At 43.6% G+C, this 24,706-nt stretch overlaps 1 protein-coding gene across 3 annotated transcripts in view; it reads left to right on the forward strand.

Annotated features, from left to right (window-relative positions):
• Tmem67 (transmembrane protein 67) overlaps nt 1-24,706 on the forward strand; it is a 40,666-nt gene that overhangs the window by 731 nt on the left and 15,229 nt on the right. For 2 of the 3 annotated variants that reach the window (XM_075966949.1, XM_075966950.1), the window contains exons 2-18: nt 916-1,004; nt 2,354-2,447; nt 3,669-3,768; nt 5,398-5,467; nt 5,561-5,632; nt 8,000-8,062; nt 10,996-11,150; nt 11,263-11,371; nt 12,701-12,778; nt 13,400-13,465; nt 14,949-15,105; nt 16,754-16,877; nt 17,909-18,014; nt 19,917-19,973; nt 21,568-21,666; nt 23,960-24,058; nt 24,286-24,372. In XM_075966949.1, coding sequence (XP_075823064.1) covers nt 916-1,004; nt 2,354-2,447; nt 3,669-3,768; nt 5,398-5,467; nt 5,561-5,632; nt 8,000-8,062; nt 10,996-11,150; nt 11,263-11,371; nt 12,701-12,778; nt 13,400-13,465; nt 14,949-15,105; nt 16,754-16,877; nt 17,909-18,014; nt 19,917-19,973; nt 21,568-21,666; nt 23,960-24,058; nt 24,286-24,372 — 1,625 coding nt within the window. Of the gene's footprint in view, nt 1-915; nt 1,005-2,353; nt 2,448-3,668; nt 3,769-5,397; nt 5,468-5,560; nt 5,633-7,999; nt 8,063-10,995; nt 11,151-11,262; nt 11,372-12,700; nt 12,779-13,399; nt 13,466-14,948; nt 15,106-16,753; nt 16,878-17,908; nt 18,015-19,916; nt 19,974-21,567; nt 21,667-23,959; nt 24,059-24,285; nt 24,373-24,706 lie in introns of those variants that run through there. The other variant, XM_075966951.1, reaches the window with a different exon arrangement.

Below are 24,706 nucleotides of genomic sequence, written 5' to 3' on the forward strand. Positions count from 1 at the left end.
ACCTATGCGTCTGTTACAGATTTCCTTAAGACCTACCCCATTTATTGTTGATTGTTACTGTTTGCTCCTGATGTCTCTTTAGATTTAGGTGAATTTTTCCCCTAAATTGCATTAATGGGTCTAGTTCTAACTGAAGCTACCCAAACTAAGTCTTTTTCTGTTTTCTAAGCTCTAAATGTTTTGCATCTCCGTTTGGTTAACTCCGTCGTCTTTAGATTCCACTTCAGTCAGTGAGCAGTGCCGATCAGGGTGTCCAGGAGAGGAAGCGTGAGAGAAAACGTGTTTACGTTGTATTTGTTCTGTGGTTATAAAGGACGGTGTGTGTGTTGCATGTAGGCTCCTGCGGGTGTTGTTTCTACTTAAGGCCTTAGAGTTGATTATACAGCAGCGTTGCATAGTAAGAACCATGCAGCATTTATTGTCTTTCTACACAGTGATGTGTTGGCTGAAAGGAATTTTCAATAAGATATTAGCAAAATTCATTAAACACACACATGGTTTAGTACAAGAAAATAGTTTTCATAGTTTAGTAATAGTTACAGTTTAAATAGCGGCAACATAAGACCAGACATTTCTAAGTCTTCACCTTATTAGGTCAGTACTGTTACTTTCTCTGTTTTACTAAACGAGAAGCCAGGGTATATAAAGTTCAGTGATGTGCACGCGAATGTCACACACACACACACACACACACACACACACACGCACACACACACGATGCTCAGGCTGGCCTCCCACTCCCTATGTGGGCGAGGGTAACCTTGAACTCCTGCCTGATCTTCCTGCCTCTTCCTCCCAGGTGTTGGGGTCCCAAGAGTACACCACCACTCCCAGCTTCCAGATCGTAAGAAGTGTTGGGTTTCCCTGTCTTGAAATTATATTCACTAAGACAGAAATCGGCTCTTGTCTTTTCAGGAACTTCCTGTGTGTGTCTGCCAGGATATCACATGATCTCTAACAATGGAGGGCCATCCATCGTTTGTAAAAAGTGTCCAGAAAACATGGTATGAAGAACTTAGTTTGAAATAACTTTGGAGGGAAAAGTAATGAATGTCTCTCTCTCAAACTTTAATATAGTCTTTCCCATTTCTTCACAAGCTTTAAAGTTATTAAGCTAACTTTATTATTGTCCATTTTGAGAGATCACTAAAACTGCATGAGAACTTGGGGGGAAAACAGAAATCCATTTTGTTACGAAAGTGTTTAATTTAGATATCTTAGAGTCGGTGCTGTGAAAATTGTTTCTATTTTCCTCATAGAGTAACTCAGGTGTCAGGAAGGGAAGGTGCGCGTTACATGTGTAAAACATCCCAGGGCAGATACTGTATGAGACAGGTGGACCTACGAGGTCAGTGGTCTCACACGATGATCGATACTCATAGCGCCCTGGAAAGTGCAATGCGTTTATCCAATGCCCATTGCATCAATAAAAATTTATTACAGTTTATTAGTCTCTTCATTCCATACAGGTTTGAGGAAATGTAATCGGTTAATAGTTACTACATAGGCTAATTTTCAGTGGATAGAAATCTAATTTCCCTTTCTGAGTTTGCTCTGAGTTTTATGAGTTTTATGGCATGTTTCCTATTCTGTTAGTCTGAGAATCTGTTATTCTCTGAACTATGCATCCTGTAGTTCTGGTTGCCATGTTTATATTTCGTTCATGTTCTGGAAGAACCAGTCGTAGCTAAACGGCTGATGATGAGAGCTGTGGACAGAACATAGTTTCGGGGGCAAGTTTATTTTCCAGAGATATTATTAAAGCTATTGTAGGTTTTTGTGTTGCACAGCGGGCCTTATGTAGAAGCATTTACTAATAAGTCCAGTCTTTTCCACAAAGCCTAGTTTGTGTCTGTTTGTAGAAGCATTTACTAATAAGTCCAGTCTTTTCCACAAAGCCTAGTTTGTGTCTGTTTGTTGTTGTTTTTAACATTGGTCTCTGCTGAGTTTGGCCCTAACTGTATTTCCATGACTGTCATTTCAGGTTTGCCCTAAACCATGTGACATGAGAAGGTGTCCTCACAATGTCAAACTCTATTAAACTTCTGCCAGTTCACCTCACTAGATCAGTATTCCAGTGAATTCTCTTAAATCAAATTAATAACTGTATAATTCATAGGACATAAACCTGCTTAGAATCAGAACAAATTTTAAAATCCTATAAACTTGAATATTTAAACAGGTTATTGTAGAACAGGCAATAAGATAATAAGAGTAAACTGATAACTAGATTTCTTTATTAAGTTCTCTTGAGTGTTGTTGTGTTTTATATTTGTGAATGCAAAGCTTACAGTTAATTTTGAATTGTTAATTAAGAAGAAAATCTTTTATTTTTTTTTTTTTTAAACTGTAGAAAGGTGTTACCAAAGATGGCTGGGACTGTATTTCTTGCCCTGGTAGCTTAACAGCTGAAGGAAAATGCCACTGCCCCACTGGTCATATATTGGGTAAGAACAGTATTTATAAAATAGTGGTTGCTATCATTTATAACGCAGTAGTGGGGAACTGGTCCCATGAGTGTGGCGGAGGGTTACCTGAGGTCTCTGTGGGAGTCAGACGTACAGATATACCATGCAGAGAGAGTTTGGGTGTAGAGTTTATTTAGTGGATTATGGAAGGGAAAGGGAAAGAGAAGGGGAGGAGGGGGAGAAGAGAGAGAGCCAGAAGCTGCCTTTCCAGAAGAAGAGCAAAGAGAGAAGGGAGGAGGGAGGGAGAGAGGGAAAAAGGGAGTGAGGGAGGGAGGGACGGTGGGATGGAGGGAGAACTGGAGAGGAGGTGGGAGATCCACTTATCTAAGTGGAAGGCGGTAGTGGTGCACACCGTTAATCCCAGCCCTAGAGAGGATTATAAAATGGGAGGAAGGAGACAGCTCTCAGTCACAGTCTCATTCTGAGATTCCTGGAGGCAGGACCGCCATTTCAGACTGAGGTAGAGGTAAGAGCCAGTGGCTAGCTGTTTTGCTTTTCTGACCTTCAGGTTGAACCCCAATTTCTGTCTCTGAGTTTTTATTAATTGTGCTACACTAGGCTGGCAGACTCACTGTGTAGTCAGAGATGTCCTGAATTCCTGATGCCCCTGCCTTCACTTCCCAAGTGCTGGCATGATAGGCATATGCCGTCTTGCCTGTGGCTTATAATTTTTAAAATAGTTAAGACCCACAGAATTCATAGGTTAAATTTGTTGTACCTTGAAAAAAGTTAACCATAGGTATATCACCATTCTGCTATTTTAGACGTTTTGATTCGGCTCTATCAAATAACATAACCCGGTATGTTTCGGTGCAGGTGCTTCTGTAGTTCTGTGTCTACAAATGAAGGTTAGTGCTGGCTGGGGTGTTTGAGTTTGGAGGTTATTAAAAGCACTCCCATTTGTGGAAACTGGCCAGCAATCTATGAAGATAATATGTTTCCTCATCCCAGAATGACAGGAAAGACATTAAAAAATTTTATTTAGTAGAATGCTGATTTACTGTTATAATCACTTATAAAACTTGTTTCTATATGTTTTCAGTTGGGATGAAAAGATTTTTCTTACATACTTCATTATATAGGTGGTTGACATGCCCTTTAACCAAATGATGCTGCCTTGAGAATTGTTATAATTTTACTTACATACCTATTTTAGAGTATATAGTTCAGCATTCACTGTTTTGCTTGTGTCTTGCTCAGTGGAAAGAAATGTTAATGGATCCCTGTTATCCCAAGCCACTTGCGAACTCTGTGATGGAAACGAAAACTCGTTCACAAAAGCCAATGCTTTAGGAACCAGGTCAGTGGTATACTAACAGCTAGCTTCATTAATATCACCCTATTTTTATGTCCCTCAGTATTTCCCAAGAGAGAATATGTGTAAACAGTAAAGGAGCTGAGTCCCAGAATCCATGAAAAAGTGTGTTCAAGTCTTCTATTAGCCTTTTCCTATTTGACATTAGGTAGTCACAATCCCTTGTGTTTAGAATGGAAATGTATTCTTCCCTTCATAGGTTTCATAAGCTGTCCTGCCTCAAAATAAACATGCAAAGGTCTTAACATAGTGTTGTAGTAATTGCTTAGCAAAAGGCAGCTATCTTTGTTCATTATTATGTAAGTTGTACATAAGCTATAGAATAGTATATAGAGTGTATGATTCGGAAACCATTTTATATTACAATGTCACATACAAGGTGGCTTACGTACATTTTTTTTCTGTGATAATGCTCATAAAAGAAAGCACGTAATTGGGGGCTTACTTGCAGTTTTAGAGGCTTAGCCCATGTTCTTCACAGTGGGGGAAGACAGGCATGGCACTGGGTAAGAGCTGGGAGCTTTATATCCAAATCTTCAGGCAGCAGGCAAAGAGGGATACTGGGCCTGGCATGGGATTTTGAAACTTTACCCCAGTGACACACCTTCTTCAACAGGGCCACACCTCTAATCCTTCCCAGGCAGTTCCACTCCCTGACGACTGAGCATTCAAATATATGAGCCTATGGGGGCCATTCTCATTCAAACCAACACAAGGGCACATTAATAAATGTTGTCCTAACACAAGTGCACTGATTGGTAGCCCAATTTTATATTGCTTCTGCTCCCTTTTCATGTATGCATTCAATACCCGCTCATAAATTCATAACTACCCCCCTTCTTCACACATGTCTCTGGTGTAAACAGATCCTACCGAGCCCGCATTCTCAGTGTCTCTGCAAGTGTACGTTGATCACTTGCCTGTTTGCACTGCTTTTCTCTTCCCTTTCTGAGTTTATTAATGAAAATAACACATTTCCCTGTGAAACTTAGCAGCAAAGTATTTCCTCTCTCGGACGTTGAGCTAAAACTTCCAGAATCTGCTCCTGGCTGATTTATAAGTTTTCCCTCTGATGCTTCCCCAGCCTGTCTGAGTTACATGGTGTGCTGTAGCATCTCAACCTGTCTATCTCAGAGATAACTGATGTCCATGTCAGCCCGCCTCGATCCCCACTAGTCCAGACCACCTCTCCATCTTTTTCCTTAATAACAGAGGTGATTGACTAAATGTGTTCTTGCAGATTTGGCAAAAGGCTACACATGCTTGTGTTCTCAATTCACTGAAAAGATGTGCTTGTGCAAATTGATTTAGGACAATTGATATGAGTTTGTTGGGCTCTGTTGATAGTCCATGATTTTATAATATTTACTGTTTAGTGTTACTCATGCTGTATATTTTCATGTATGTAGTTAAGAGAATGGTCCTGTATGATTAGCCGATTTCATTTATACTTTGCCTTATAATAATGACGTAAAACCCTTTCAAGGCTTATGTAATTAATCACTTGGTTGACTTACTGTGTTCTAATGTACCATTTAGGGAAGATTTCTGAGTTAAATTAGGCTCAGTGTCATTCATTAACACTTTAAAAATGATTTTTATTATCTTTACCAGGTGTGTCCGCTGTGAACCAACGTTTGTGAATACCAGCAAGTCTTGTACATGCTCAGAACCTCACATTTTGGTAAAGACAATCGAGAGGGTGAAATACATATTTTTAATTCAATAGATAATACCTTTATGTAATTTGACACTTTTCTCTGATTAATTTGTGAAGACAGGTGGGCTGTGTTTCAGCAACACAGGGAATTTCCAGCGTGTAATTTCCACGGCACGCTATGGAGAGCTTGTGAGTATTTTTGATTCTTCTTTTGCTTGTTTGAAAAAGGTTGTCCTGCATTTCTCCCTTTGCTTAATTTCAGACACGCTGAGAAAGTTTTATGTGTAAACCCCTTTAAAATGCAAACAGCTAAGACAGGAGTCTGGCAGCTCAGCGCTGTGTTCTGAATTGTCCCTCCTGCTGTACCTTAGCTCGCCCCTTTAATATACATGCATATACTTTTACACAGTTAAAACTGAAATTGCCAGGAGGTGGTGGTGCACACCTTTAATCCTAGTACTTAGAAGGCAGAGGCAGGAGGATCTCTGTGAGTTTGAGGCCAGACTGGTCTACACAGTGAGTTCCAGACAGCCAGGACTACACAGAGAAACCCTGTCTTGGAGGGAAAGCAAAGGAAATAATATTTCTAAAAAGTCACAACGATGTCTTTTTTCCTGAAACTGCCAGTTATGCCCTCTTTCGTTTTCTAGCGTGAGACAGTCCTCAGTCTCTCCCTGTCCCTCATGGACTTGACAGTTCAGATCAAAGGGCTTACCGTCTGTGGGGTAACTCAGCTGCATCTGTCCTGTCTTGTCATATTCAACGTATGCTTGCTAGAAAGCCGTTAAAGAGAAAATGGTGTGCTCATCTCAGTACTTTACGTCTGTCACACATATGGTGTCTGTCTGCCTGTCCCGTCATGTAAGAGCGCGTACGGTGTCTGTCTGCCTGTCCCATCGCTGCTGATATTGTTCATTATGAACGCCTGCCATGAGGTTGCCATGAGCACCTTACACTCAGCATCCTCCTCAGCAGTTGAAGACTGCTGTTTTGAGGAGAACCCCCATCTAAGAACTATCTCGGCCCAGCCCTGCTTAGCTTCTGAGATGAGACACAGTCAGGGTGGTGTGGCTATAGAGGTGTGGGGAGAATTTTTAGCATACTAGCTAATCTCCCTTTGTGATTTCTCCTTTAGCAGCCTTCCACGTTTGTTCATGGGCACTGTTTATCATAAAGAACATTGTGCGTGTGTGGATGTGTGTGTGTCACTGTGCATGTGTGTGTGTTCTTCAACCTTATTCAAGGCATTTCTTCTTTTGCCTTTTGAAGGGCTCCCACAGTGCCTCCCAGTTGTGTTTTGATGGATCTGGTGGTTGTGAGACATTCTAGGTGGTTTGGTTGGAGCTCCTCTGTTAATCTGTAACTCACTTTGTGTCCTCAGAGTCTGAGCTTTCGACCTGAGCTTTATACCTGTCCTTCTCAGGATTGAGTTACGAAATGGGATGGATGAGGCGCTTCTGTGGTCCTGGCACTTGAAAGTGGTGGCAGAGGGATCAGGAGTTCAAGGTCACAGTTGACTGTACAGCTAGCGAGTTTGAGACCAGTCTGGGCTTCATGAAACCAGTCTGAATAAAATAACAACAGCAGCAAAAATGCCCTGGTCTCCTGGTAGTTCTGGTTGCCTTTGGTTAAATCAGATACCTTTGGTTTTAGGACATTCCAGAGGTTATTCTGATGTCCTTTGTTGTTTACAAAACACCGTTTAGGAGATGTCAGATCTTACTCTGTAGATTCCAACTTTCCCATTGTGTAGCAATGGTTCTCATTCCTTAGTGCTCATCAATTTGATACACTTAAAATAATCCTAAATCAACACTTATTGGCCATCCGATACTTAGGCGCTATCATTTTCCTTTTTGCCACTTTGTTTTGCATTAGTAAAATTAGCATCAGTGTTTTAGGAGTGTGTACACATTCTGTCATCTTTTGTCTCGGTGTTTCAGGAGTGTGTACACATTCTGTCATCCCTTGTCTCGGTGTTTCAGGAGTGTGTACACATTCTGTCATGCTTTGTCTCGGTGTTTCAGGAGTGTGTACACATTCTGTCATGCTTTGTCTCGGTGTTTCAGGAGTGTGTACACATTCTGTCATGCTTTGTCTCGGTGTTTCAGGAGTGTGTACACATTCTGTCATGCTTTGTCTCGGTGTTTCAGGAGTGTGTACACATTCTGTCATGCTTTGTCTCGGTGTTTCAGGAGTGTGTACACATTCTGTCATGCTTTGTCTCGGTGTTTCAGGAGTGTGTACACATTCTGTCATGCTTTGTCTCGGTGTTTCAGGAGTGTGTACACATTCTGTCATGCTTTGTCTCGGTGTTTCAGGAGTGTGTACACATTCTGTCATGCTTTGTCTCGGTGTCATTGTTTGGTCCCACAGCTTCAGTTGTAGAAGGCACTCATCAGCTTTTCTAAAAATTCCAGTAGACTATTTTTATAATAACAGTAAGAAAATAGCGTTGTTCGTTTCTCAGTTAATATATGTATTAATGTCTTCCTAGGACATAGGATTAAGGAATCTCCTTTGAATTTAAACCTGTCTTCATCTTTCTGTTTATAGGGTATGTCATTAAACTCAGAATGGTTTGCCAGGCACTTGCAGGCGGCAGCAGCTGCATGCTGGGTGAGTTTAAAGTTCTCTGAGTGGACCATCTCTTTAGTCATATGCTCTGAAAAGAATGAAGTCTTTCTGTTGGGTTGAAGTAGAGTCTGTAGACTATTGTGCAGTTCACACATATGGTGTCCCCAGGGTTATTTGGTGGTTTCGTAGTCACTGTTCAGTTGCTGTGACAACCACCAGGACAAGGCAGCCTATAGAAGAGAGCTCACAGTTCAGAGGGTGAGAGTCCCCAATTGCTGGGCTCACAGTTTAGAAGGTCAGTGTCCCTGACTGCAGAACAGCTGTGGTGGCAGGGACAACAGAGAACTCACAACTTAATCTGCAAGCAGGAGAAGGAGAGGGAACACTGGGAATATCAAGGAGTATTTTGAAACCTCAAGGCACCCACACCTCCTCCTAACCCTGCCCAAGCAGTTCTACCCACTGGGCCCAAGTGGTCAAACATATGAATCTGTGGGGATGATTCTTATTCAGACCACCACAGTTGTGGTTTGCTGTCTAGAGAAACTGAATGTCACTTAGGCAGAGTCTCACGGTGATACGGTATGTGCTAGGCCTGTTCTCAGCTTCCATATTCAGAAGACAGGAAAAACCTCCCTCGTGTAAGTAAATGTACTTATCATCCCTCCTTACACTTGGTCTAAATAAATGCCAGGTTCTTAATAGTGTATGAAGGCAATAAGTCAGAATAGAGAACAGAGAAAGTAACTGTGTGTGTGTGTGTGTGCGCGCGCGCGCGCGGGCTCAGGATTTTAGTAACTGTGTGACTGTGTGTGCTCGGGATTTTAGTAACTGTGTGTGTGTGTATGTGTGCTCGGGATTTTAGTAACTGTGTGTGTGTGTGTGTGCTTGGGATTTTAGTAACTGTGTGTGTGTGTGTGTGCTCGGGATTTTAGTAACTGTGTGACTGTGTGTGCTCGGGATTTTAGTAACTGTGTGTGTGTGTGCTCGGGATTTTAGTAACTGTGTGTGTGTGTGCTCGGGATTTTAGTAACAGAGTGTCTCTGTGTGTGCTCGGGATTTTAGTAACTGTGTATCTGTGTGTGCTCGGAATTTTAGTAACTGAGTGTCTGTGTGTGTGCTCGGGATTTTAGTAACTGTGTGTCTGTGTGTGCTTGGGATTTTAGAGTTTGTTTGCTTGGTTTTTGTTTTTTTTAATTGTTTTGTTGTAGTAGTTGTTAGGACAGGATCTCATTATGAAGCCTTGACTGGTGTGAAACTCATTATGCAAACCAGACTGGCCCAACTGACAGAGATCTACCTGTCTCTGCCTCCTGGGTACTGAGAAAGGAAGCTGAGAGATTAAACTCAGCTAATAATTTGATTTTGTTGTTCATAAAAATAAATTACTCAAGCAAAGTGGAAAAAATCAAAGTGGAATAAACCATGGTACCATGATATTCCTTAAAACTTTTCTGTTTAATGGTTTTATTTTAAATATTCTCTGTATTTTCACTTCTTTCAGGTACTCGTGCTAATATTTTGCCCAAAATTCATAATTAAATTATTATTATTATTTATCTTCATGTATTAAGAATTTATTTTCTTGGTCTGGGAATATGGCTCAGCAATTAACAGCACTTGCTGCTCCTGCAAAGGACTCAGGTTCAGTTCCAGGCACCCGCATCGTGGCTCATGACCGTCTATAGCGCCAGCCCCAGGAAAACTGAAGCCATCTTCCGGTCTCTGATGGCATGAGACATGCACGTGGTGCAGACACCCATACAGGCAAATCCACAGACACACGAGTAAAAGTGATGAAAAGTTCATTGTCCACCCAATTGTCCACGTAACTTTCCTGTCACCTTTTGTTTGCCCTGCTGCTGTTGTTCCCTCCCTTCTGCAGGCTCATGCTAACCTGACGTCTCTACTCTGGCCCCCTCCCTTCTGCAGGTTCATGCTAACCTGACGTCTCTACTCTGGCCCCCTTCCTTCTGCAGGTTCATGCTAACCTGACGTCTCTTCTCTGGCCCCCCTTCCTTCTGCAGGCTCATGCTAACCTGACGTCTCTACTCTGGCCCCCTGCCTTCTGCAGGTTCATGCTAACCTGACGTCTCTACTCTAGCCCCCTCCCTTCTGCAGGTTCATGCTAACCTGACGTCTCTACTCTGGCCCCCTTCCTTCTGCAGGTTCATGCTAACCTGACGTCTCTACTCTGGCCCTCTTCCTTCTGCAGGTTCAGCTAACCTGACGTCTCTACTGTTGCCCCCCCTTCCTTCTGCAGGTTCATGCTAACCTGACGTCTCTACTGTTGCCCCCCCTTCCTTCTGCAGGTTCATGCTAACCTGACGTCTCTACTCTGGCCCCCTTCCTTCTGCAGGTTCATGCTAACCTGACGTCTCTACTCTGGCTCCTTCCTTCTGCAGGTTCATGCTAACCTGACGTCTCTACTCTGGCCCCCTCCCTTCTGCAGGTTCATGCTAACCTGACGTCTCTACTCTGGCCCCCTCCCTTCTGCAGGTTCATGCTAACCTGACGTCTCTACTCTGGCCCCCTCCCTTCTGCAGGTTCATGCTAACCTGACATCTCTACTCTGGCCCCCCTTCCTTCTGCAGGTTCATGCTAACCTGATGTCTCTACTGTTGCCCCCCCTTCCTTCTGCAAGTTCATGCTAACCTGACGTCTCTACTCTGGCCCCCTTCCTTCTGCAGGCTCATGCTAACCTGACGTCTCTACTCTGGCCCCCTTCCTTCTGCAGGCTCATGCTAACCTGACGTCTCTACTCTGGCCCCCTCCCTTCTGCAGGTTCATGCTAACCTGACGTCTCTACTCTGGCCCCCCTTCCTTCTGCAGGTTCATGCTAACCTGACGTCTCTACTCTGGCCCCCCTTCCTTCTACAGGTTCATGCTAACCTGACGTCTCTACTCTGGCCCCCCTTCCTTCTGCAGGTTCATGCTAACCTGACGTCTCTACTCTGACTCCTTCTCTTCTGCAGGCTCATGCTAACCTGACGTCTTGCCAGGCTCTTGGAAATATATGTGTGATGAACATGAACTCCTATGACTCTACCACCTTTGATGCGTGCCGCCTGTTCCATTACATCTTTGAAAGCACTGCAGGACTGAGCAGCATTCATTCTGTCCCATTCTGGTAAGGCGATTTTGGTTGTTGAAGCACTCTGAGATGAACTCAGTGCAGATGTTTTCACAGATGTTAGTAAATCACTACTTCTTTTCATTAAGACTAGTCTGACTGTTCACAGGAGGCAGAACCTTCCTTGGTTGTTCTATGGAGACCAGCCAGGATTGGCCCCGCAAGTTCTCAGTACCACCCCTCTTCCTACAAACTTCAGTTTTAAAGGACAACACCAGGTACGGGTCTCCACATCTCTAGAGGAGGAGCTTCATGGGAGCTGCTGGCTTGAGATAAGAAGTGGCTGAAGGTGTTTTTTATTTTAGCCATTCTGACAGGTGTAAGATGGTATCTTAAAGTTGTCTTGATTTGCATTTCCCTGATCGCTAAGGAAGTTGAGCATGACCTTAAGTGTCTTTTGGCCATTTGAAGTTCTTCTGTTGAGAATTCTCTGTTCAGCTCAATGCCCCATTTTATAATTGGGTTGATTAGCCTTTTACGGTCTAGTTTCTTGAGATCTTTATATATTTTGGAGATCAGACCTTTGTCAGTTGCGGGGTTGGTGAAGATCTTCTCCCAACTGAGACAATGGGGATGTTCTACTGGGAACTCACCAAGACCAGCTGGCCTGGGTCTGGAAAAGCCTGGGATAAAACCGGACTCTCTGAACATAGCGGACAATGAGGAATACTGAGAACTCAAGAACAATGGCAATGGGTTTCTGATCCTACTGCACGCACTGGCTTTGTGGGAGCCTAGGCAGTTTGGATGCTCAACTTACTAGACCTGGATGGAGGTGGGGGTTCCTTGGACTTCCCACAGGACAGGGAACCCTGATTGCTTTTCGGGCTGAGGGGCGGGGGGACTTAATTGGGGGAGGGGGAGGGAAATGGGAGGCAGTGGCGGGGAAGAGACAGAAATCTTTAATAAATAAATAAATTTTAAAAAAAGTTTAAAATAAATTCTGATGCATAAAAAAAAAAGAAGTGACTGAAGGGGGGTGCAGCTCGGGGGTGATATGCTTAGTTGACATGCACAAGGCTCTGCCTTCAGAAGAGACAGTTACAGATTAGCTGTATAGATACCAGCTGCTGTGGACAGGGCAGTGTGGAGCTGGGCTGTCTGACGTGATGTCTGCATTCTGTGGACTGGCGGCACTTGGAAGGCCGAGAAGTGTGGTGTCATCACCAAATGCAGACTCGTGCCCTCACTTAAGACAACGGCAGAACTGCCCCACACACAGCTCCTAATTCCCACCTCCAGGTGTTGAACTTTCCAGAATGATACACTGTACCCTCCCTCCACACTCCACTCAGGTAACAGGTGTGAGAGGAAGGCACCTGCATGCTGTTCTCCTCAGTTCTGAAGTAACCTCTGCAAAATACCAGTCCTGCCTTACGGTGTACTTAACTGTACCGACAGTGGGAGTAATTCACGTTCAAATAAATTTCGTTGAATTTATTTTTTCAGCAAAAATAGTGTTAACATTGAAAAGATAGTAATAAAAATACTCTTCATAAAGTATTTGACATTCTTTTACTATCGTTTTCTTTAACCAAAACATCAAGCTGAAGTTTGTTGCTGCTTCCTATGACATAAGAGGAAATTTTATCAAATGGCAAAGTTTAGAAGGTGGTGTTTTACAGGTAAGTGTGATTCTAGCTAAAACAATACTGTATACTTCATTTTTGTGTGAGGCAAGGACAAAAGGAACAGACTAGAGTGTTTTTGGAAGAGAATCTGTTACAGGGTGTGCATGTTAAATTAGAATTTTTAAATTACATTGTGTGTGTGTGTGTGTGTGTTCATGATCACCAGAAAGGCTGTGGGAGTCAATTTCCTTCCTTCTACCATGGTGGCCTCTACTGGGGCTGAAACCTGGTGGGGAGTGCCTTTACCTGCTGAGCCATCTTGCCATCACCAAGTTGGACTTTCTTAAAACTGCTTTTCAAGTTATAACTTTAATTTATAACAAAAAAAAGTCCTTTAACTTTTTGTTTTCTTTTGTTTTTCAAGACAGGGTTTCTCTGGGTAGCTCTGGCTGTCCTGGCTCACTTTGTAGACCAGGCTGGCCTTGAACTCACAGAGTTCCACCTGCCTCTGCTTCACAAGTGCTGGTATTAAAGGCATGTGCCACCACTGCCCAGCCTCTCTTAACTTTTTATGGCCTTCACATATTAAATTAGTAGAAAATAGAACATACGTTCATATGGGAGCAAAGAAATCATTTGCAAGAGATGCTCATCAGTTGTATTCTTCTGCTGAAGCTTTGTCCAAACACAGAGACAAGACTGGATGCAGCTTATTCTTTCGGAACAACCTACCAGCAAAACGTGAGTGTCTCTGTCTTTGTTATACAGTCTGTAGTTTCACTTTGATCTCTAGTGACTGAATATTTTTTTATTGGAAATTCATTTAATGGTAATGAACAGTTTCATTACTTAATAAATCTTGTATTATCTAGGCACAAGACATGTTTATCATCAGACGAAGATATATTGTCGTCTACAGTTTTAAGTATCTATAATATCAGATTTCCATAGTCACTTGTTTATCTGCATCTAGGCTTATGTTGGAGTAGCTTATATTGCTACCCTGAACACTGTATAATGAAGTTAGTGACCACTGTCATTTCCTGTTCACTTTACCTCCCAACAGCATAACAATGCTTCCTTCCCTTCCTTTTGATATCTCTCTCTCTCTCCATACTTCGTCCTCCTTCCTGATATGACTTTCTTTACCTTGACATTGCAGTGTGGCACGGAGGAGCATTGTGAGCCATTGCTGTTTGACAAGTCTCAGTAGCACATAGAAATGTTTCTTAGCTTGTGGGTGTGCACATGTAGAACAAAACCACAGTGAACACGGCCAGCATGGGCGACCAACTGGGAGAAGACAGACAGTTTTATTGATCAGTTTGGGCAGTTGTGCGAGAGATGATTTTTGTTTTATTTCTTATATTTTCCAAATTTTCTACTATAAACCTGAGTTTATTTTATGCTAAGAAGTGACTTATAAGGTGTTATGTCATCATCCTTTTATAACAACATGGACCAGAGTGAGCAGGGAGAGTCGACAGCTAGTAGGAGTCTGATGCTGAGCCATTCAGTCCTAAACAAGGATCAGAAGTTCACACAGCTCAGTAAACAAATACCTATGTAGACAGAGAATGTCCAAGTGATATTATAGATATGTGTATATATGTGTGTGGGGGTGTATAGACACCAGTTCCCCAGGAAGCACGGGAAGAATGGAGAGGCAGTGATGCTCAAGTTATTCTGTAACCTAAGCTGGATGGAGCATGGCCAGAAGGGAATTAATGCAGAACCCACATTCGCAATGTTGGGAAGACAGGATGGCCTGGCGTGTAGATGGCGAGAGACTGGTACAAATGAGCGTAAACGGATGAGCATACAGATGAGCATAGACCATAAGGAACAGTGAGGGATGCGCTTAGCCTTCATGAGGGGAGCCTGTCAGTCGTATGCGTCATTGTACGTCAGGAGAAAGAATTGTCCTTCGTCCTGTAGGACATGTGGGACAGCAGCAGTTGTCAGGCCTCTTCTTTGATATGCACTTAGTGTTCAAAGACAAAGCTGATCTTCTCCTCATGTTGTAGACTCAAAACAGTTCTTAACCGGGTGGATTTTTTTTTGGGGGGGGGCCTTTAAGAATTCCCAATTCCCTTTTGGAACTCTCCTGGAAGTGCATGCAAATACTGTTTTTAAAGACTCTTCACAAAATTATAAAATGTTTAATGGTAATATCCTTTCTAATTCTGAGTCATGACACTTTTATTTTTATTTTGCTTTCTAGTGTGAAATCTCTCTCTCTAAAATCCTGGCTGACTTTCCCAGTCCTATATTTTATGATGTCTATCTAGAGTACACAGACAAAGACGAGCACCGTTATGTGTGGGCTGTCCCCGTGTTAAACCTAAATCTCCAGCACAATAAGATGTTTGTGAACCAAGGTAAGACCTTCTCCTCTGTTCTTTCGTGGCTGAACTCAGTAGGTGTAGACCAGTGACAGTAGTGACGGGTCCTCCTAGGATATGGTTTATATAGTGTGAACTCGGTAGGTGTACACCAGTGACGGTAGTGACGGGTTCCTAGGATATGGTTTATATAGTGTGAACTCAGTAGGTGTAGACCAGTGACGGTAGTGATGGGTCCTCCTAGGATATGGTTTATATAGTGTGAACTCGGTAGGTGTAGACCAGTGACGGTAGTGATGGGTCCTCCTAGGATATGGTTTATATAGTGTGAACTCGGTGGGTGTAGACCAGTGACGGTAGTGACAGGTTCCTAGGATAATGTTTACATAGTGTGAACTCGGTGGGTGTAGACCAGTGACGGTAGTGATGGGTCCTCCTAGGATATGGTTTATATAGTGTGAACTCGGTAGGTGTAGACCAGTGACGGTAGTGACGGGTTCCTAGGATATGGTTTATATAGTGTGAACTCGGTGGGTGTAGACCAGTGACGGTAGTGACGGGTCCTCCTAGGATATGGTTTATATAGTGTGAACTCGGTGGGTGTAGACCAGTGATGGTAGTGACGGGTTCCTAGGATATGGTTTATATAGTGTGAACTCGGTAGGTGTAGACCAGTGACGGTAGTGACGGGTTCCTAGGATATGGTTTATATAGTGTGAACTCGGTGGGTGTAGACCAGTGACGGTAGTGACGGGTTCCTAGGATAATGTTTATATAGTGTGAACTCGGTAGGTGTAGACCAGTGACGGTAGTGACGGGACCTCCTAGGATATGGTTTATATAGTGTGAACTCGGTGGGTGTAGACCAGTGACGGTAGTGATGGGTTCCTAGGATAATGTTTATATAGTGTGAACTCGGTAGGTGTAGACCGGTGACGGTAGTGATGGGTCCTCCTAGGATATGGTTTATATAGTGTGAACTCGGTAGGTGTAGACCAGTGACGGTAGTGACGGGTCCTCCAAGGATATGGTTTATATAGTGTGAACTCGGTGGGTGTAGACCAGTGACGGTAGTGACGGGTCCTCCAAGGATATGGTTTATATAGTGTGAACTCGGTGGGTGTAGACCAGTGACGGTAGTGATGGGTCCTCCAAGGATATGGTTTATACACTATGCCCCAAGGCGCGATGAAGCGGTAGTGTGGCTGCTGTGTTTGGGCCTATTTACAAATTTCAGTTTTGAAACTTTATGAATCATACCCTTGCTTAACGAATGTCCTGAGGAAATTGACTGGAACTGCAAGCTGACTCTTTCCCCACTGCTCTCCTATCCTGGGGACAAGCTAACTTCTTTTTCCCCACTGTTCTCCCCTCCTGGGGACAAGCTAACTTCTTTTTCCCCACTGTTCTCCCCTCCTGGGGACAAGCTAACTTCTTTTTCCCCACTGTTCTCCCCTCCTGGGGACAAGCTAATTTCTTTTGTTGCTGTCCATGCTTTAAAATGTGACTCTGGCGGGGAGCAGAGAAGACTGACAATTTCTGACAGGAGCAGCTCTTTGTGGCCGTCTCACTCAGAATAAATACTAAGCATTAATCTTGGTTTGTCAGTAAGTGTTGTGAGGGCCATCTTAAGCCATTTGAAAGCAGTTTTCCCAATGCCCTTTTTCCCCTTTTTATAATAAAGACAGCAGCTCCAGCAAGTGGCTTCTTACTCGGCGCATCTTCTTAGTGGATGCAGTCAGTGGACGAGAAAATGACCTCGGAAGTCAGCCAAAAGTAGTTCGAATTGCTACCCAGATATCACTGAGGTAAGCAAATGACTAGGGCAGACTTGGGAGTGTCCGAGACCATGCCATGAGGTGTGTACCAGGAATGACCAGACTGAAACAGTAAGGAGACCTGAACAGAAATGATACACCAGGTTTTCTTAGATATGCCTAGGTTGACATAGACCAATAGAGATTAAGGGATAAAGGGGGGAACTGATATCAGAAGGACCTCAGGAGTTTGCCCAGATTTACGTTCTAAGTCACTCTGTACCTTGGGAGTTGCAGTAGGTTGGAAGAGGAAGAGGAAGGAAGTTAATACCGGTCGCTAAGATAGGTCTTGAATAAGAACTGAGAGCCAACTGCGAGTTCAGCCTCCTCGTCCCCGTTTCCTTCCATGGCAGATCTCATTCTCCCTGCTTAGAGTGCTGCCATGCAGCCGCCATTTTCCCTCTATTTGTTTGGATTCTCGTGGCAATTTATGAATTGGGCACTGTGAGAGTTTTCTCATACGTCGTGCTGACATTCATGTGGACTGTGTTCTAACATCTGCTTGACCTGCCAGTGTGGAATTTCTAATAAAAATGAAATCAAACCTAATTAGAGTAGACTTGTTGGTTAGGCCATGCTGGCATTTTTCTTTTTGGGCTCACTAATTATATGATACTTATACATTATACTTGCCAAACGGTGCCTAAAGCAAACTCGATGTAACAAGTGTTGTAGTGAAACTTCCTCTTCCTCATCTGAAGATGCACGTTTTGTCTGCCAGTCTGTAGGTGTCAGGTAGCGCAGCTCTTCTGGCTGTCCTTAAAGATTGCTCACAGTGCTTCAGTGATCTCACTGTATGTCAGTACCTACGTCAGCAGAGCTTCAAGCTCCTCTCCCGCAGAGCACATCAGTGTTGAAGGGTTTAGCAGTGAGAATGAGCTGCGGTTTAGCCCCTAGTTTATAGTGAGCCTCCTTAGCCTGTACTGAGTGTAAAATACAAGGACAGTCTATATAAAATTCAAAAAGATAAATATATTCTTAAGGGGTTAAATATATTTATAATTTTGAGTATATTTTAACAGCATACGCCTTGTACCCAACACAAAGAATGGAAACATATATACTCCCTTACTGACCATTGCCTACAGTGACGTTGACATGAGAAACGCTAACAGCCAGTTTGTGAAGGTGGGTCCTTTATCATCAGTGCCCCATCATTGTACATATTGATACCATGCTGACATCGCCTATACAAATCTCTATATATTCAAATCTTAATCAAGAGTGACTAATAGAAGAAACTGAGCTCTTTTGGAGCCTGAGTATTAAAAGGCAGGGAAGAATGAAATTATTGTTTTTAATCATGTGTATTGTGTAGTGGGATGGAGCAGCTATGTACCTGTGAGCTCCCACGGAGGACAGAGCCATCAGATCCCCTGGAACTGAGCTGCAGTTGAGCTGGAACTAAGGATAGCTCACGCACTGGGAACTGGGAACTGAACTCAGCTCAGGTCCTGTGTAAGACCAGTCTGGACTCCCAATCACTGACCCATCCTTCCAGCCCCAAGAGTGGGTGAGGATTGTCAGTGGCTAAGTACGCAGAGACACACAGCTCCTGGATCTGTCTTTTCTGACTTTTCGTTTCCTTGCCTGGTTAAACCAGGTACTCAGAAATAGTAGATCTACGTGGGTTCATTACCGGATGCTAAATAACAAGAGAAAAGGCTGCCCGGTCTTAAACCTCCTAAAGCCTCTCATTCTAATGCAAGTATTCCTTTCTTTAAATATTATTCTTGTCCACTGTTTGCAAACCAAGTGTGGAGAAACCAAAGCATAAGAAAGAAAGGAGCAGCGCAGCTGGTTACACAGCGGTGAGAGTGCCCGGCAGGAGCTAGCAGCAGGGCCTCCATCCTGGAACCTCCTGACTGTGCAGCAGGGCCTCCATCCTGGAACCTCCTGACTGTGCAGCAGGGCCTCCATCCTGGATCCTCCTGACTGTGCAGCGGGGCCTCCATCCTGGATCCTCCTGACTGTGCAGCAGGGCCTCCATCCTGGATCCTCCTGACTGTGCAGCGGGGCCTCCATCCTGGATCCTCCTGACTGTGCAGCGGGGCCTCCATCCTGGAACCTCCTGACTGTGCAGCAGGGCCTCCATCCTGGATCCTCCTGACTGTGCAGCAGGGCCTCCATCCTGGAACCTCCTGACTGTGCAGCAGGGCCTCCATCCTGGATCCTCCTGACTGTGCAGCAGGGCCTCCATCCTGGATCCTCCTGACTGTGCAGCAGGGCCTCCATCCTGGAACCTCCTGACTGTACAGCGGGGCCTCCATCCTGGAACCTCCTGACTGTACAGCAGGGCCTCCATCCTGGAACCTCCTGACTGTGCAGCAGGGCCTCCATCCTGGATCCTCCTGACTGTGCAGCAGGGCCTCCATCCTGGAACCTCCTGACTGTGCAGCGGGGCCTCCATCCTGGAACCTCCTGACTGTACAGCAGGGCCTCCATCCTGGAACCTCCTGACTGTGCAGCAGGGCCTCCATCCTGGATCCTCCTGACTGTGCAGCAGGGCCTGGAACCTCCTGACTATACAGCAGGGCCTCCATCCTGGAACCTCCTGACTGTGCGGAGCTCTCCTCTGGCCTTCACATGGGTGCTGTGACATGTGTGTGCCTTGATACTCTGATGTCCCCAGGTGTCCTGTTCAGATGTGTGCATATTCTGCCTTCTTAGGATATGGTTGTGTACCTAATTAATCATTTTGATACAAAGACAATCATCTTTCTCAGTGACAGAAATCTATCTGAAGATAAAATAGGATTGGTTTGGCTTGAACTGCTGTCAACGACTTTAGTTCCTAACAAACCCTCTTTCCTTCCGTGCATGTTTGAGAGGGACTTAATGCGGTATAGCGTTCTCAGACAGCACCTTCTGGGAGTAAAGGCCAGTGTCCGTGACAGTGATTGCTCAAAGACAGCGCATGGCACAATCCAGACACGCAAATTACTCTTATGGAAGTAGATGTAAGGTGTCTAGTTTTAGTGTTAGACTAACTACTAAATCCATGACGGAATGTTCTCTTTTAAATACTAGATTTCCTTCTCGGTCAAATACGAGATGAATCAAGGAGACGCATTTGTCCAGACAGATGTGAGTACCTTTTGACTTGTTAAAATATTTACACTACTCTTGATTTAAAATTTTGGGGTGTAGATAGAGCTGTGAAAATAGATGGGCCCTGTACTCTTGCACTGGCCCACGGCACAGCTATGGTCACCTGAACCGAGTGTGGGTGCAGTGCTCTCAGCTGACCTGCGTCCGGTTCGGGTAGTGCAGGGTTTCTCCGTCACTGTTCAGATTCCGGATTGCTTCCAGTTGTCACATCTTCTGTGTGCCCGCCAGTCTGTGTCAGTGTCCAGTATTTCCTTGTCTTTCATGGCCTGATCCTTTGCTAGTGTTTGTTGGGTAGCTTTTTTGGCCATCAACTTGGGTTTCTCTGCAGGTTTTCAATGTTTAAATTGAGTTTGTGTTCTTTTATTAGAGATTGACACAGGAGTGCACCAGGCCCTTCTCAGTGCATGGGATCAGGAGTGTGTGCATGTGTGCATGTGTGAGTGTGTGCGTGCGTATGAGTGTGTGTTGGAGGGGGCTGCTTATTTGTCCTGGCTGCCCAGAACCAAAATAATCACACAGAAACTGTATTATTTATATCACTGCTTGGCCCATTAGCTCTAGCTTCTTATTGGCTAACTCTTACATATTAATTTAACCCATTTCTATTACTCTTTCTATCGCCGCATGGCTGTGGCTTACCAGCTAAAGTTCTGACATCCATCTCTGGTGGGGCTACAAGGCTTCTCTCTGAGTCCAACTTCCTTCTCCCCAGCCTTCAGTTTAGTGTCGTCCCCTCAACACCCCCAATCCTCTCCCCCACCTAAGTTTATTTCCCTATAGCTCTGCTATAGGCTCAAAGCAGTTCCTTTATTAACCAATGGTATTCACAGCATACAGAGGGGAATCCCACATCGTGTGTGTGTGTATGTGTGAGTGTGTATACATATACATTCACAGACATCAACTTTAGATATCTTCCTCTATATATTTCTACCTAATTTTTTTAAGACAGTGTCTCTCGCTAAGCTCACAGATTTGGCTGGTCAGCAAGCTTCAGAGACCCTCAGCCTCTACCTCTGCATCCTTGGGATTGCAGGCACATGGATCATGCTTTTTATGTGGGTGGGTATTACATTTGTTCTGGGGATCCAGCTAACATCCTCGTGATGTGCAGCAAGCGCTTGCTGCCTGAACGGTCTCTGCATCCGCTGTCCTCTGGTGCTGCTGCCCACTGGTGCTGCTGTCTGCAGCAAGTACCACTCTGGTGTTTGCCTGATGTTGGTTTTTAATTATTATTTCCTTCTTTTCTTCTGAATTTATAAATTGGAACTTTATTATAAGACCAAGCTTTCCCTTTTGCCCTCATCAATATTTATTCAGTTATTTATTTAAGTTACTATGACCTCATGGATATTTAACTTAGGTGATTTTGTAATTCATTCTATTCATTTTCTTGCTCAATTTTCCCCTAATTTAGCCCCTGGGATTTCTCACTGCTCAGCTCCCATGTCCTCTCAACTGCTTCCCACCAATTTTTGAGTAATTTCACTTTCATAGTGGATGTTAGGAACAGTGAGAGAAATTATGTTTGTTCTAAACTGTTTTCTGTTCTGTTCTGTTCCTTTTCCAGATTGCACTGGGTGTGTTGGGTGGGCTGGCTGTGTTGTCATCTCTTTTGAAGACAGCAGGGTGGAAAAGGCGCATTGGGAGTCCCATGATTGATTTACAGGTACACTCAGTTCTTAAATGAGATTTTTTGTGTTCAGCTGTTCTGAATCTTTTCTATAAGATACAGCTAGAAGATGAGTAAGAACGTTGTCTGATTTCTGGAGTATAAGTTAGGAAACTTATTTTGAGGTCATAGAACATATGCAGCTTCACTTTCTTCCTAGGACCCCCATCTGCCCACATTCCCACCACTGGTTTAATCTTGTCTTTGCCAGTACTTGATACTTTGCTACATTAGCATGTCTGTACCATAGAGTGGCATATGCTAAGATGTCATTGTGGGTTTTATTTTGTTTTGTTTTTATTCATATACTTTAAAAGTTCTATTTTACATGCCTGGTGTTTTGTCCCATGTATTCCTCTGCACCACGTGCTTGCCTGCTGCCCACAGAAACCAGAAGAGGCGTCCGATCCCCTGGAACTAGAGTTACAGATTGTTGTGGAGGCCATGTGGAAGAACAGATGTGTTCTTAACCACTAAGCCATCTCTGTAGCTCTTTATATACTTTTTAAAGGTTTAGGCTCCCTTTTCTGTGAACTGTTAAATCTCTCTTGCTCACTTTTCTATTTAGGGTCCTTGTTTTCCATGGTGTCTGACCCACTGCCTTCTTCCTCCCAGCATTCTGTTCTGTTTATTCCGCCTACCTAATTTTCTGTCCTATCAAAGGACCAAGGCAGTTTCTTTATCAACCAATGAAAATAACAATAGACAGATGACCCACCTACAACACTTGCCCATCTCAACAAAAAAGAAGGTTTTACTCCATTAGCTTTATAGTTTACTTCTTATTTAGTCTTTAAAAGTTTTAACATTTTGACTCACGTTATTGAATATTTTCTATGCACCGGCACATTTTTAAGCTTTGTATGTGTAGTTTACCTAATCTTCACACAGCTCCATGTAGTAGAGTATATTATTCCAATTTTATATATGATAGAAGGGAAATAGAGCTTAGATTTTTTGCTTAATGTCTGTAGTAACTCAACAAAAAGTGTTATTTCTTTGCAAACCAAGAGCCTGAGAAAGGTTCTGTAGTAATTTGTATAGCCAGGGTGTCCTCCTGATTCCAAAGCCAGTGTGTGACAGCGAGTCAGGGCAAAGGGCTTGTGCTCCTGTTTGGAACAAAGAAGGCCTTTCCTACAGGTGAAAGTTAAGATGTTTATTCCACAGGGGTCGCCGAGGGTCTGTTGTGGAGGGCCAAGTGCTGGGGAACACGCTAGGCATGAATCCAGCAGAGCAGCCTGCCCTCAGAGTTCCTGACAGGGAGAGGGAAGAGTGGTTGACAAAACTACGGCCGTTGCTTCCCACAAAGCACTGAGATGGGCCTGTGCAGTGGGCAACATCGGCGTGCTTGGAACTAGCTCAGGAGCCAACTAGGAAGCTGCCTTTGGTCTGTACTGGGAGGACCTTGTGAGTCAGCAATTTAGTAAGTAGTCATTGTAGGTTTCTAAGAACAAAAGTGACGTAAACTAATTTACATTCGAGAAAGCTCACTAGGGTCCAGAGATCCCTAGTATGAGCAAGTGTCAGTTTTTTTGCATGGCAAATAATAACACTACATAATAACTCTGCAAATATATAAGATAGATTTGGGTAGCCATTCCCAACTTAGGGAACTTGGAAGCAGCTTCCACTTTCTCATAAAGCGAAAGGTGAGATGAATGGAAGAGGAATGGAATGAGGAGTCAGGAGGCATAGAGCAGGCGAGCTCAGTGGGCCTTTGTAGTGTGTGGATACAGATGGCCAGTATATTAATATTATTAGAAGTGATACTCGGTGGCTAGAGAGGGCTGGTGATTAAGAGTATACTTGCCTTGTTCAAGACCCAACCTCAGTTCCCAGCACCCGTGTCTGACAGCTCACAACACCAGTAACTCCACTTGCAGGGGATCTGCCCTCTTCTGCACTCACAAGTGGGTGTTTGCATGCACATGTGCACAATTCTAAAACAGTAAATGAAAAAGACAGCTCAAGTAAAGTAAAGGCACATGCCACACCCTAGGTTCTATCCCTCAAACCCAAATAAAGGTAGAAGGAGAAGTCCAGCTCCACAAAATCATCCTCTGACCTTTAAATGCCTTCCATGGCAGTCAGCACTCGCGCACCCAGACCATGCGGATACAGTGAGAAGAAAGTGTTTTTATACTTTACATTCTTAAAATAGAAGTATCACTTTTGTATTCCCATTTTACATATGATAAAAGTAAAGTAAAGCAAACCCTCAGCAGAAATAAATATAATAAAGAGCTAATAAACGGAATCTCTAACAATTGTAATTCTTTTTAAATTGCAGACAGTTATGAAATTCTTGGTGTACTATGCTGGTGATCTGGCCAATGTGTTCTTTATCGTCACAGTGGGAACTGGTCTCTATTGGCTTATTTTCTTCAAAGTGAGTCAATTTCTGAATTTCACCTGAATGCCAGCTCTGAATAACTAGAAACTGCTTTAATAATAGAACTACTTTTGTTAGGGGACATTTCTGCTCAAGCTCCTCGTGGCAGCTACTGAGCTCCCCACCTGTTGGTGAGCCATTGGTTGAGGATGCTCCTGTTTCCAGAGGATGCTTCCTCTGGCTTGTAACTGCGTCCTGAAAGCCTTGTGTGATTGTTGTTTTAGGCACAGAAGTCTGTCTCTGTTTTGCTGCCGATGCCAGCTCAGGAAGAACGTTTTGTTACCTATGTGGGGTGTGCCTTTGCTATGAAGGTATGTGTCCAGGACAGGCTCCTCAGTCTCAGAAGCCTGCTAAAAAGCTAGTGCATCTTGCAAATTCAGATGCTTTTACGATTTTTGGCATAAATTTTGTTTGGTTTTGAAAGAAAGCATCCTTCTTTTTATTTTACATAGGAGATGTGACTTTACTTATTCCTTTTGAAGTTATGACTTAAATCATATGCCTGAGAAATCATAAGTTGTAGCTAATTTGATAAAATGATATTTCAATATTGAACTTTTCCTTTAAAATCTGGAATGTGTTCACAATGGGACAAACAACTTCCATCATGGATGTTATCTCTGTCGATGAAGAGTGACAGCCAGC

Source organism: Microtus pennsylvanicus, chromosome 3 (genome assembly GCF_037038515.1).
Source record: "Microtus pennsylvanicus isolate mMicPen1 chromosome 3, mMicPen1.hap1, whole genome shotgun sequence".
Taxonomy (NCBI): domain Eukaryota; kingdom Metazoa; phylum Chordata; class Mammalia; order Rodentia; family Cricetidae; genus Microtus; species Microtus pennsylvanicus.